This window comes from Callospermophilus lateralis, chromosome 15 (genome assembly GCF_048772815.1).
Source record: "Callospermophilus lateralis isolate mCalLat2 chromosome 15, mCalLat2.hap1, whole genome shotgun sequence".
Taxonomy (NCBI): Eukaryota; Metazoa; Chordata; class Mammalia; order Rodentia; family Sciuridae; genus Callospermophilus; species Callospermophilus lateralis.
In genome coordinates this window covers 41223696-41238283 of record NC_135319.1, presented here as the reverse complement: position 1 = coordinate 41238283, position 14588 = coordinate 41223696, and the positions used below count along the sequence as shown (strand labels likewise).

General features: G+C 36.8%; 1 protein-coding gene across 5 annotated transcripts in view; it reads right to left on the bottom strand.

Annotated features, from left to right (window-relative positions):
• The window catches only part of Tet1 (tet methylcytosine dioxygenase 1), a 104675-nt gene that overhangs the window by 28484 nt on the left and 61603 nt on the right, over positions 1–14588 (bottom strand). For 3 of the 5 annotated variants that reach the window (XM_076834681.1, XM_076834683.1, XM_076834682.1), the window contains 3 exons: positions 10825–13105; positions 6002–6092; positions 5330–5423 (listed from right to left, as the gene is read on the bottom strand). The exons of the other annotated variants lie outside the window; for them this stretch is intronic. In XM_076834681.1, coding sequence (XP_076690796.1) covers positions 5330–5423; positions 6002–6092; positions 10825–13105 — 2466 coding nt within the window. The remainder of the gene's footprint in view (positions 1–5329; positions 5424–6001; positions 6093–10824; positions 13106–14588) is intronic. 5 annotated transcript variants of the gene reach the window in all.

The window sequence follows — 14588 nt, the reverse complement described above, 5'->3', positions numbered from 1 at the left end:
CTCTTTCTTTAAAAAAAAAAAAAATTATTATGTCCATTTACAACTAAAAATAAAAAAAAACAACTAATATGGAAAACATCAATACTACTTCAAGACACCAATTCAAATGGAAAATATTTGGTTTTCAAAGTATTATCTAACCTCAGTATACATTTATTCAACAGGAGCTTATTGTTTGGCAATGAACAGATTTGGTCTTTTATAAGATAACCTGGAAAGTTTGCAAATAATAAAGTCTGATTAAACTTACTGTTTTTAGATTTCATTTATAAAACCTATTTCATTTCCACAAACATGCTACATCAATAACTGTTTTTATTATCAAAATGAATTTTTTTTGGGGGGGCCCTCAGGTGCATCCCCGCTAATTAAGGTCTCTACCATGGAGCTACATCCCAAGCCAAAGTTTTTATTACTGAATGGTAATTAAAAGATATTAAAACTTTCACTCATTAAGTCACTCAGCAACAGAATTTTATTTTATTCCTTCTCTCTAAATTATTTTTATATTTATGAAAAGTTGGAGATATACTGCTACACTATACTGAGATGTTCTTTTATTCTAGGAAGAAAAAAAGGAATATCACATAAGACAAAACAAGAAAGCAATTTGTCTATACCTGAGATTCATGGGAAATGCAGAACAAATATAATTTGTACCTAATAACTCACAGAGAGTGTTAGAAGAAGTTTCTATGAACAATGAGATTCAAATTTTGTCTTAAACATACAGACATACTGCAATTCTGTCAGTGTCATTATTATTATTACATGAGAAGAGGTTTGGAGGTCAGGAAGGAGAAATTACACAAAACCTTATCATATAACCGAACTACCTTGGGTTAATTACGTATTACAGGAGAAGACAGCTGCCATTTCAAGAGATATTTTTACTCCTTGCTACTTACTAGGCAAATAAGTAATGGATCCAGAAATAACTAGCAGATGCAACTAAATGAATATGTAAACTACCAGTGTTAGATATTAGTAACTAATCCCTGTCATCTATTTCAGTAAAGGAACAAGGTGAAACATAGGGGCAAGATAAAAACAAAACTATTAGAAAACACAAGGTGAAGGGGTCCGGAAAAGGAACCAAAAAATTAGAACAAATTGGACATAACTTTCCTATATTCAAATATATTTATATATTAATATGTGACCAGCGAAACTCTACATCATATTCAACCTCTTCTCAAGAATGGGAGGGGCTGGGGATGTGGCTGAAGCGGTAGCGCGCCCTCCTGGCATGCATGCGGCCCGGGTTCGATCCTCAGCACCACATACAGACAAAGATGTTGTATCCGCCAATAACTAAATAATAAATATTAAAAATTCTCTCTCTCTCTCTCTCTCTCTCTCTCTCTCTCTCCTCTCTCACTCTCTCTTTAAAAAAAAAAATGGGAAGTTATACTCCATGTATATGTGATGTGTCAAAATACATTCTACTGCCATGTATATCTAAAAAGAATTTAAAAAAGAAATTATCACAAAAGCTAGGGGAGATTTATCATTGGAGCTTTTGGGAATGTAACAATGTTCTTTTTTTTAAATATCTTTATTTTATTTATTTTTTATGTGGCGCTGAGGATTGAACCCAGTACCTCACAAGTGAAAGGTAAGCACTCTATCACTGAGCTATAACCGGAGCTCCAACAATGTTTATTTTTAACTTGGGTAGCTGTTTAATGACTGTTCATTTACACACACACACACACACACACACATTTTTGCAAGGGGAGGACAGAACTAGAATGCTGAGCTATATCCCCAGTTCTTTTTATTATTATTTTAACTTCCTGATTATCTCACCCAATCCCTTCCAATACCTTCAGTATCTCAAATCTAGAATACTTTTATGCCCTGTTGAACCCAAAGGCTTCCTGGGGCCCAGAAAACTAAACTTATAAGGGCTCCTTTATGAACGAGTATATATATATATAGGATCATTCTCGTTCCCTGGGAACTCTTACTTCCCAGAGCACAAGAACTCAACAATAGTAAATCTCTTTTCTTCTACCAGGATCTGTGCTTCATTGTGGACACACTTTTTGAGTGGGCTGAGTGTCTCAAAGTATTTCCTTTCATTGACCCAGTGGTAGAGTGCTTGCCTAGAACAGGTGAAGCACTAGGTTTGATCCTCAGCACCACATAAAAACAAATAAATGAAGATAATTAACAAAACAAAAAAATAATGCCACTTATGTTGGCTTTGTATTATTAACAAAAATTTAGGAACTTAAGCCACACAAATATGTTATCCTACTTTCCAAGTGTGAGAAATCCAATGTGTTAGCTGCTGAAATCCAAGGGGCTTTGATTCTTATCTAAGGCTCTCTGGCTGTTATAAACCCTTATTTTCTTTCATTGCTAAGATTGAGGCTACGGGGCTGGGGAGGTGGCTTAAGTGGTAGCACGCTCGCCAGGCATGCGTGCAGCCCGGGTTCGATCCTCAGCACCACATACAAACAAAGATGTTGTGTCTGCCGAAAACTAAAAAATAAATATTAAAATTCTCTCTCTCTAAAAAGTGAAAAAAAAAAAAAAAAAAGGCGGAGGCTCCTATTTTCCTGGTAGCTGTTAGCCAGGAACCACTCTCTAGAGCAACTTGAGGTTGCTTTCAGTTCCCTGCCATGGAAGTCCCCATGGGCAGTTTACAACAACAGGCTGTTTGCTTTCCCCCAGCCAGGAAGAGTCTTTTAGACAGGGCCTCTTAGGCTGGCTTTGAATTTGTAATCATCCTATCTCAGCCTCACCAGTAGCTGAGATTATAGCAATTCTAATACAACTGACTTCTTTTTATAATTATGGACAAATTGTATTCTTACATTTTATAAAACTTTGCTCTTGACATATTCCATAATGAACAGCATTGATCTTTAAGAGCATTATGATATAATATTCAAAAAATGAAAGCATTAGCCATTTAGAGAAGATACAAATAAGATAAACAAATTTTAATATGCCAATATAGTGCTCTTTTTATGGCAGGGTAGAAGGAGGGGTTCTAGAGAGTGAATCCAGGGGAGCTTAACTGCTGAGCAATATCCCTACCCCTCCCACTTTTTTGGTGAGGGGATTGACTCCAGGACACTCAAACACTAAGCCACACCCTCAGTCCTATTTTGTATTACTTTGAGAGACAGGGTCTCACTGAGTAGATTTTTCTAAGATTAGCTTTGATCCTCCTGTCTCAACCTCCAGAGCATTGCACAGTGAAAAATTTATTTTGAGACAGGTTCTTACTAAATTGTTTAGGCCTTCTCTTTGTTGCTGAGGCTGGCCTTTAACCTGTGATTCATCTGCTTCCCCTTCCCAAGTAGCTAGTTTTACAGGCATGTGCCACCACATCCAGCTCAATGTAGTGTAACTTATTTATTTTTATTGAAGAATGGATGTTGATTTTGTGCTTGACAGTCTTTAAGATGGCCCCAAAGTTCACCACTTCCTGATATTTGTGCTCTTACATTGTCCTGTCCACCAAACAGCACTGATCTACATAGACACCATGAAGACACCATAGGTTCCCCTCTTTGCCATTTTATTTCAGGGTGGGGGGTGCATGTAAAACTAACCTTCCAGGCCAAAGGAATATTTAAACAGTTCTATGATGAAGAATTGAGGCCTCCAGCCAACAGCCATCAAGGATATATACTGCGGATATAGCTCAGTTGGTAGAGTGCTTGCCTGGCATGCACAAGGCCCTGGGTTCCATCCCCAGCACCACCAAAATAACAACAACAACAAAAACAAACAAACAAAAACACCTATGGCCTCAAACAGGGAGTCTGGAAGTGACTCTGTATCTATAGCACACTCCTTTCAGTAGTCAAGTTTCCAGATGACTACTACCTCCTGACACCCTCTGCCAAAAAGCACCCTTGTCAACTGCTCTTGAATTCCCAACCCACAAAAGAACATAATTGTTGTTCAGAGATACCACAGGTTTTCAGGTAATCTGTTAAGCATCAACATATCTTCATATACACTTTACCAATGAATTCCTTAGACTACTATTTAGAAACTAGATAGCTTACCCCTATCTGAAAATGCTTCAAATGCTTTCTATTGCTCATAGAATAAAACCTCAACTCCTCACTATGGCTGACAAAACACTCATGATATGGCATCTGCCCATCTTTTCACCATCACCTGGTTGCAATCCTTATCCTCTCAACTTCACTGGACACTTCTGGCATTTTTTTTTCTCCCAATGTTCCCTTTTTCTTTCTTTCTTTCTTTTTTTTTTTTTTAAAGAGAGAGGGAGGGAGAAGAGAGAGAGAGAGAGAGAATTTTAATATTTTTATTTTTTTTATCGGCGTACACAACATCTTTGTTTGTATGTGGTGCTGAGGATCTAACCCGGGCCGCACGCATGCCAGGCGAGCGCGCTACCGCTTGAGCCACATCCCCAGCCCCCCAGCCCCCCTTTTTCTTTATATAAGACCTTTTCTCTTATTGTTTCTGGGCTTAGGAATGTTCTTCCCTACATTCTTTGGAGTATTTAATTCTGCATAGTTTGCCTCTTTCTTTCTTTTAGGTTGTTGATGGACCTTTATTTTATTTACTTATTTATATGTGGTGCTAGGAATCAAACCCAGTGCCTCACAAGGATGAGGCAAGTGCTCTAGCACTGAGCTAAACTCCATCCCACACTCTATAGTTTTTTCTGGAAAAAGGATGTATCTCTCCGTTGCTCAGACTGGCCTGCAATTCATGGGCTGAAGTGATCCTCCTGATTCAGTTCCCTAATAGCTGTGTCTGTGGGCATGTGCAACCAAGCCCAACTTTACTCAATTCTCAGTTTCAATATTCCCTCTCCAGAGAAACCTGCCAGGATGACCTATACTTAATAAGAAAATCCCGGAAGGATCACAGATGAAACAGAAACAAGATAAAACCATCACCATCAAATCAATATAAAATTGAAGTTATCTGATGGACTAGCTAACTGTATCTGAAGAAATAAATTCATAGAATAAAATTGATAGGAGTATATAAATTCATTACTATAGAGAATATGTAGCTGAGATACACAAGGCAAATAAACTGGAAAAGAAACATGTAACACCTGAGAACAAAACTTTTAAAAAGCTCTGAGGGAAAACTGGTTTAAAAAAAAAGAAACAAAACTGGTTGTTTAAAATAAAAATGACAAGTGTTCAATATTCTAAAGGTGTACATCTAGCAATAACATGCAAAACAGAGGCAAAAAGAGACAACTTCCTTGTTATCACCTTGTTATTTTTCTGATCCAAACTTTCATGGGACCACCCCAAAAAAGCATTTAACCTGTATTTTCAAACATTTCCAAATATCAAGTACTTACCCACTTAGCGATTGGACACCCATGAGAGCTTTTTCCTTCTTTTCCTGTGTATACGATTTGTTCTAGCCTTACTGCCTTTCCTTTATGGCCATACCTATTACAAAGCAGAGTGGAGGGAATACCCTATTAACTACAGTCTACACTTGAAACAATTTGTTTTTAATTGCTATCTGCACACGAGATAGAGATGAACAGAAGTTAAAAAAAAAAAAAAATCAAACACTCCTCATAAATTTACTTTTGCCAAAAAATTGCTTTTATGTGGCAGACATTTCTATTTCTATTTCATAGTTCTTCTTACTGATCCTTAAAGATCACTCTTTAAAAATAAACGGAGTCCAAGTCAAGCAACGGGAATGCAGGGTTAACTTAATGTTGGCAGCGTTAATTTGAACTATTCTAACATTATATAATATATATATGAATAAGGATTCCTGAATTAATTATAGACAATTAGCCTTGCTTCCTGAGAGTCTTTTTAAGCACCCAGCAGCTCATAAGGAGGACTCAGGAGAACATATGGGCATTTTACTTCTGAGCCCTAACAAACATCCAACTCATACTCCTCAAAATTCTCTATTCACCTCATATTTATTCCCAGAGATAAACTTATCTGCATTGAGTCAGGTCCACAATAAAGAATGATTTTAACAGGGAAACACATTTCCTCACCTATTCTCCATGATTTCCCTGACAGCAGCAATACTTGGTCCTGCCCCAAGGTGTGTATAATATGGGCCTTTGTCTTTTTGTATACCTCGATCTGCGGAAGGAATAAGATTATTAGACCCAAAGCCTTACAAAATTTCATAGGGGCAAGGAGCTCCTCTACTATTTTTGCTTTGTTTTTGTTTTAATTCAGAACCATGAATCTTTTCAAGATCAGCGAGGTTTTCCTACTCCTAATGTTCTTTCTTTCTTTCTTTCTTTCTTTTTTAAACCATCAGAGGATGGGGTGGGTCATCTTTACTATCTGATCTCCTCCTTAAAAAAAAAAAAAAAAAAAAAAAAAAAAATTATAACTAAGGCACAAATTAAAAACTTATCCAAGACAGATAGGTCTGAGAAGCTGGACCTCAATTCCTTTTAAAATTGAGCCTATCAATTTCCATACTAAGAACTTATCTTACTTCACACACAATTATGTATTTAGATTGGAAATATACAAGAATGTTCGTTGCTATAATTACGAATAGTATCAAAAAAGGGAACCAACCTTAACAAAAATCCCAGCAAATGATAAGTTAAATAAATCATAGGAAGTTTATATAGAATATAATGAAGTTACTGAAAAATAATATGTATACACATTTTAAAAATCTAAAAAAAATTAAAAGCTATAAAATTAAAACAGCAAGTTGCAAAGTGGTGCTTTGAAAAACCTACATTCAAACCAGAGACAAAATAAAAATCAGCAATAATGTTTATTCATATAGAAAAGTATAACAGGGATTTTTTTCTCAGAGAATAGAAAAAGATATTTACATACTTCTGATTTAGAATCATGTGTAACTAGAATCACTGGGGAATATCTGCATTTTATGCATTTCTGCTCATGGTGTATCTAAACAAAAAAGTCAGTGATCATTTTGACTGGACATTAAATATAATATAGAATCACTTATGTGGTTTTGTTTTCCTTTTTTTTTTTTCTGATACCAGGGACTTAACCATTGAGCGACATCCCTAGTCCTATTTTGTATTTTGTTTAGAGAAACAGTCTCACTGCATAGCTCCGGCCTCACCTAGTTACTGATGCTGGCTTTGAACTTGTGACCTTCCTGTTTCTGCCAGGATTACCAGCACTGCCCAGCTTTCTGTGGCTTCTTAGGCAAGGTACATAGATGAGATCTTAATTTATTGGGCATCTAGAGCACTAGTTGTTACTACTGATCTAAAGCAGGGGCAGTTTTGCCCCAGGAGCAACATTTGGCAATATCTGCAGACATTTCTGGAAGTAATAATTTGTCAGGTATGTGTGTTAGTCCTGCACAGTAGCACTAATATCCAGTGAATAGATCCACAGGCTGAGACAGGAGGATCCAGAGTTCAAAGCCAGCCTCAGCAATGGCAAGGGGCTAAGCAACTCAGTGAAACCTTGTCCTTTTTTTTTTTTTTTTAATATTTATTTTTTAGTTGTATACAATACCATTATTTATTTATTTTTATGTCCTGCTGAGGATCGAACCCAGGGCCTTGCAAGGGCTAGATGAGTGCTGTACAGCTGAGCCACAACCCCAGTCTCCCCGAAACCCTGTTTTTAAATAAAATACAAAATAGTACTGGGGATATGGATCAGTGGTTGAGTGCCCCTGCGTTCAATCTCCTGTTCCCCTAAAAATCTAGAAACTTGACCCAAATTTGTTGTAGATAGGGCATTAGCTAATGCTAGGTGCTCCCCCCCAAAAAATCAAATCCCATAATGCACAGGACACCCTCCTGTGTTCTAAAATGCTCATAATTGGGGCTGGGATATAGCTCAGTGGTACAGGGCTTGTTTAAATGCACAATGCCCTGAGTTCAATCCCTAGTACCACCAAATAAATAATAGTGTTAAATTTGAGAAACACTAGATACCTATTACTACACTTCACTAGAAAATAATGCCCCTGAAGGAAAGCCATTACCCTGCCTTACTTGATCCTACTTGGTCATCCTACACATGTGAGCACAGTACCCTCAGAGGTAAACGATTAGACATAGATGTGACAGTGTATACCATAGTTTAATACTTGGTTGTGACTGGTTACTTTGCATGAGGAAAGGGTCTTGAAAAAAGACCACCATCTATTAGAACATTCCATACAATTAAACTAGACTTGTACAGGTTATGTATTGATTTTTTGAATTGCTGGCCTTTTTTCCATTATACACAGAAATATATTCTTCCTCTTATTCTTTGGATTTTTGAAAAGAGACAGTGGAGATTATAAGAATGGGCTTGGGTTGAAACTGCCTGACTCCTAATCCCAGTTCAGTCACTTTCAAATTGTGAATATCTCTGGGTCCCAAATTTCCTCATTTGTTAAATAGTAAAAATTGATAATAAGTATTCCCTATGCAAGAATGTTGTGAATTTTAGAAGGCATGGCATAGAACCAGACTCATAGTAGGAGCTACAGATGGTGAGCCATTTACCACTGTTAAACTCTTTTCTTTCCTTAGTATAAAAATCTCTCTTAGTTTCAGCCAGGCATGCCTGCAATCCCAGCGGTTTGGAAGGCTGAGACAGAAGGGTCAGGAATTCAAAGATAGCCTCAGCAATTTAGGGGGGCCCTAAGCAACTCATCCAGACCCTGTCTCTAAATAGAATATAAAAAAGGGCTGAGGATATGGCCAAGGGGCTAAGTGCCACTGGGTTCAATCCCTGGCAATGAATGAAGTTTCATTCATTCTGTTTCAGTTCAACTCTCTTCAGACTGTGCAGTGCTTCCCAGAAGAGGGTACCCTGGCATAAGGTTGTAAACCCAATAGCCATCTACACATGCCAAGCCCTTTTTATTTTATATTTTGAGACAGGATCACAAAGTTGACAAGCCTGGCCTCAAATTTGTGATTCTCCTACCTCAACTTCCCAGATTCCCTGGGATCACAGGGATGCACCATCATGTCCAACATTTGGGCCATAATTTAAGTGAGACTGTTTTAATAACTAAACCTGTTTAGATGGGGTTCAAAACAAGTTCTTTCACAAATTCTGTCCTATTACAATTCTATAATCACTGAAATAAGGGGTTTTAATGAGAAGATTAAGAAACTATAATGACATGATTTATTTAATCTCTTTTTTCCCCCCATCTATGATTACTGATTACTTTTTCTCTCCCTTTAGTACAGGAGCTTGAAATCAGCGGTGCTTTACCACTGAGCTACAACCAAATCTCTGTGTATTTTGAGACAATGTCTGGATAAATTGCCTGGCCTGAAACTTGAAATCCTCCTGCCTGAGACTCCTGATTCACTGGGATTACAAGCAAACATCACCACACCCAAGCTCAATGGATTTATTATATTTGAGTGCTTATGTGAAATTTGAACACAGTGACTAATCAATATAGGAGTCAAATTAAGTTTTCACATGATTCAAATACTAAGCAAATTTCTAAAGAACTACTGAAGAATCTTAACCCTAGCAAGACTTTTCTTAATTTTTTTAAAGTTGTAGATGGATACAACACCTTTATTTTGTTTATTTATTTTTTATGTCGTGCTAAGGATAAATTCCAGCACCTCAAAAATGTGAGGCAAGCACTCCACTGAGCCATGACCCCAGCCCTACACCAGGCCTTTTAACCACAGATAAAAGTAATTGTTAAGTACCATGTAGTGGTGCATGCCTATAATCCCAGCAATTTGGGAAGCTGAAGCAGAAGGTGTTTAAGTGGCCAGCCTGGGCAATTTACTGAGACACTGTCCCACAACAGAAAATAAAAAAATAAAAAAAAAAATGAAGCCTGGTGTGGTGGCACATGCCTGTAATCTCAGCAGCTCAGAAAGGCTGAGGCAGGAGGACGGCAAGTTCAAAGCCAGCCTTAGCAATTTAGCAAGGCCATAAGCAACTTAGTGAGACTCTGTAAAAATAAAAATTAAAAGGGCTGGGGATGTGGCTCAATGGTAAGCATCATTATTAACAATGCCTAGTACTAAAAAAAAAAATTATTAATTTCTCAATATTCTCTTTCAATGACTCCTCAGGCACAAAATATACTGTGACCCCCCTACTAGGACAAACTTATCCACTGAAATAGAAAACTAGTATCTGCAGAATAAGTATTAAAATACATTAAAACTCAAAAAAGATTTATGAATTCTAGCAGTAACTAATTTCTTAATACATGGATACACATTTTCAGTTGCAAAATAGAGAAGCACTAGAACCTGGCTGAAAAAGATATAAACGATTCTTAAGTGGATGAGACTTTGTATAGTTATTTCTTAAGTTCTATATGCATGTACTAGCTAACCAGAAAAAGTTTTTAATGAAATCCTCGTAAGTCAAAATTCTTCTAAATATTGGGAGAACAATTAGTCTTTAATAAAGTATTAAAGAAATCCTTCTTAGGCTATGACACTAAACTTGAGACTTTTTTTTTTGATGTTGTTCTGAGGAATCTAACCCAGAATCCTTTACCAACTTCCCAGACCTTTTTTATTTTGACATAGGGTCTCACTAAATTGCTGAGGCTGGCCTTGAACTTGTAATCCTCCTCTCTCACTCGCTGGGATTATAGGTCTGTGCCATCATGTCCAGCAACTTGAGACATTTGCTTGGAGAGAAAGTTTACCTTTACTTTTCTGCACTATGAGTTGAAATATCTGTCTTTTCTCAGCAGAATGGATTAAATGTTTAACAGAAAAATGGGTACAGAATTATTCAGTCCACCTTACCTATGGGGGAAAGAATATTATTCAGTGAATCAGACAGGATTCATTTAGTCTGTCAGGATGTGTGACCATTTCTGCAGAAGAAAGAACACATGTATACAAGCACTTACCAAGACAGTTGCAAGCTGGAGCTTCTGATTCTTTTGTTGCAGCCGCCAGCTTTTTTGCAGAATTACTAAGAAAGTTCACGGGATAATTAAAACTTGTCTGTACACCGTCTACCAGTGAAAAATCTAATGTTTCAACACTAGATGAACAGACCGTCTCTTCAGTTTTGATAGAAACCACTCTAATTCCTCCTGAACTTCCTGCATTTACATTCCTGAGAATATGTGCAGGATCTGGTAAGGGTGTCTCATAACAGACACCAGGCAATGTTGTCAGTCTCTGATGCACAAGATGCTCTTGAACATCTTCTTGAAACTGTGTTTGGTCATCAATAGCCATCACATTAGCACACTGGTTAGGTGGAAAGGAGGCCTGGGGCAAAAGATGAGCTTTCTGATTGACATTCACTGATGACTGTACCTGAGAATTACAAGCTTTGTCTGTAAACTGCTGCTCATCAGATTCTGTTTTGTTAGGAAATAATGGGAGAGAATCCAATGGTTCAACCTTCATCATTTTTTGCTGTACTGATTCAGTGTATCTCTCAAATTTTATCTGAGTGAGTGGAGGAAATAATTTTTTCTGTTGTAGGGATAAACTGGCTTGAGTCAGTGGTTTGAGTACTTTACCAAAATGAGGAATTTTCCCCAGCAGAATAGGAAAATCATGTGACCCAAATTGACCAAATCTTTGAAATTTGGATGCTACCCAAATATCATGTAACTTACTATACTCATAGGACAACTGCTCCTGCTGCTTCTGCTCGTTTTCTTGACAGTTTATAGCTAGAGGCCTCTTTTTCCGACGATCTCTTGATGGGTTAGATTTTGTCTTTTTCTGGGATGTGTTCTTTCGCTTTGGTAATGATGGAGCTTGATTATTTTGCACACTTGGTGGTGGTTTCTGTTGAATTGTGTCCTTCTCCTGACTAATTTTTTGCTGCACGTTATATGGAACAAGGCTTGTTGGGGTACTTTCAATATTCTTTTCCTCTGGTTTTACATAGTTGAAATTAATGATTGATGCAAGTTGTGTTAATTGTGTTGCAACATCTTCTTCAATTTGACTGTAGGATACATCTTGACTTGATGGATCATCTTTTGAATTTAAACTTTTATTACTGTCCAATAACTGGTTAGATTGCTCCAATTTATTACTTCTTGGCGACAAGCGAGGCAAATTTGTAGAACAATCATTAAGACTAGTTCTGCCTTCCAATGCACTTTTATTGGTATCAATATTAGATGAATTTGATTTTGGGGAAAAAGGGGAGTCCGAATTTGATACTTTTGAATGTTCATGTGGTTCTGCAGATGCTTGGTTAGTGGCTGAGCTGTGCTGTGACTTGGACATGGTATTTTGGCCATTGAACACTACTGTGTTGCATGAACTTTCCTTTTGGAGAGGTGGACAGTTATGAAGGGTTGGTGAGTTTGGGTCATGGAGATCTTTTGTTACAGAATAGAGGAAAACTTTGTAACTATTACGGAAACAAGCTGTAGTCTGATCTGTTTCTTCATCCTTCTCGGACTTCGATGGTGAAGAATTCTCTGATGGGGTTTCTGACAGTTGTGTGAGGGCCTCTATGGCGACCAATTGTTCTATAGTTAAATTCCTATCATGCATCATGGATAAAATACATGATGTAACTGGAGACCCATCTATTGTTTCTTTACTTGCTATGTTCTCAGGAGGTTTTGGTTGATCACCTTCATTGTGTGCATTAGTATGACTATTTAAGTTTGCAGAATTTTCAGCGAATGTGCAGTTAAAGCCAGGCTGTGGGAAGGGTAACATGTGACTCTTCCCCTTGAGATGACCACCACTTGCACTAGAAGGAATAGAGCTCATGGCATTATTATGATTGGCAGTATCTTTCAAAAATTTACATGGATTATTTTCCAAAGACTTATCAAATTCTTCAATATTAAATTTGTTAAATGATACATTTGTTTCACTTGGTAAACACTGTACATTTGTAATGCCATTACTTATTGTTGGTACAAACAACTTAGGAGGTTTAATTTCTTCCTCGTCATCTTCAGAGTTTTTTGATTTTTCAGCCTCTGTTATACTTTCTCCTTTGACCTGATCTGTTAAATGTATTTTCTTGTTTTGTGTCCACCTCTCCACCTTGATACCTGTCATGCTTTCTTCATTTTTAGTTACATTTTCAAGGGGATGTGTGTTCAATTCCAAACTGTTTTCTTGCCCATAACCACATCTGCTGTATTCCATGGATTCTGACTTGGGGCCATTTACTGATTTGTTGTCAAAATCTACCTGTAAAATAAATACAGAAATTACCCGTATTAACTACTTAAATATCAATGTTACAACAAAAGGAACTTTATAATTTAATAGCAACAAAATGTGAAGTCTCTGTGGATATAACCTAAAAGATTGTTATTTCTGCCTTTCATACATTCAGATAAATCATAAAATACCAAAAAGTAGAATAGAGGATGAGAGAAAAAAAATTAGAAACTATCATAATGTCATGCAGATTAATGTCAAAACTTCATGTCTATTTTCTTTTCTCTTTTTGGTACCATGGATTAAACCCAGAGGCACTTAACAACTGAGCCAAATCTCCATCCCTTTTTATTTTCAATTTTCAGACAGAGTCTCACTTGGTTGTTGTCCTCAACAAATCTTTGTTGCTTTTAACTTTCAATCCTCCTGCCTCAATCTCCTGAGGTGCTAGGATTCTAGGTATGTGCTACCACACACAGCTCAAAATCACATGTCTTTTAAACAAACATCCATTCCTTTTTCCATATGTAGTTATAAAATATTTAATATTGGCTTCATTCAGTGGGCAATATCAATCATTTAAATGCTAACTGAATTGACAAAAACCTTACATACAAAAACAATACAAATCCTAATTGTTGAATTTTCACAAAATGAATAGTGATGTACCCAGTTCTTAAGCAAGAAACTCCTCTGTCCTGTCTTCAATCAGGCTTCAACAGATAAATATTGTCCAGATAAGTAAGATCATAGACTTCTTTCTTTTCTTTCTTGGTACTGGGGAGTGAAACACGGATTCTTTGACTCTGAATTACACCCCTTTCCTTTTCATTCTGTATTCTGAGACAGGGTCTCACTAAGTTAGCTTAGGACCTCATTAAATTGCTGAGGCTGGCCTTGAACTGGCTATTGTCCTACCTCAACCTCCCAAACTTCTAGGATTACAAGAATGTGCTACTGAACCCAGCACATCATAGATTTCTTATGCTTATTTTCAAAGTTTACATTACACTTTCGAGATACATCTACCTTGTTAGGTATACTTATACTCCATTAATTCTCACTACCGTAATTTCTACACTGACTAATCAACAATTTATTACTCAATACAACATACATAACTACTTAGCATTTCAGAAACTCTAAGTTCCATATTCAGCAATGTAAAATAAATTTTTTATAAAAACTAACCACTGAGCAAATTCACTGTGTAGTTGATAAGTTAACAGACTTGGGTATATCTAGAGTTAAAAATATCTGGCTTTTTTTTTTGGTATGTGTGTGGTATTACAGATTGAACCACCATGCCTAGCAAAAGTTATCTCTTTCTCAATACTAGAGGAAATTTTGATCCCAACTTCATAGAATACAACAAAGATTTTATATATATATATGAATTCTAGTCAAAATAAGCATCAAACACGAACATACACACACAGAGGTATTGGATATTGAACCCAGAGGCATTTTACCACTGAGGCATATCAAAGCCCTTCTTATTTTTTGTTTT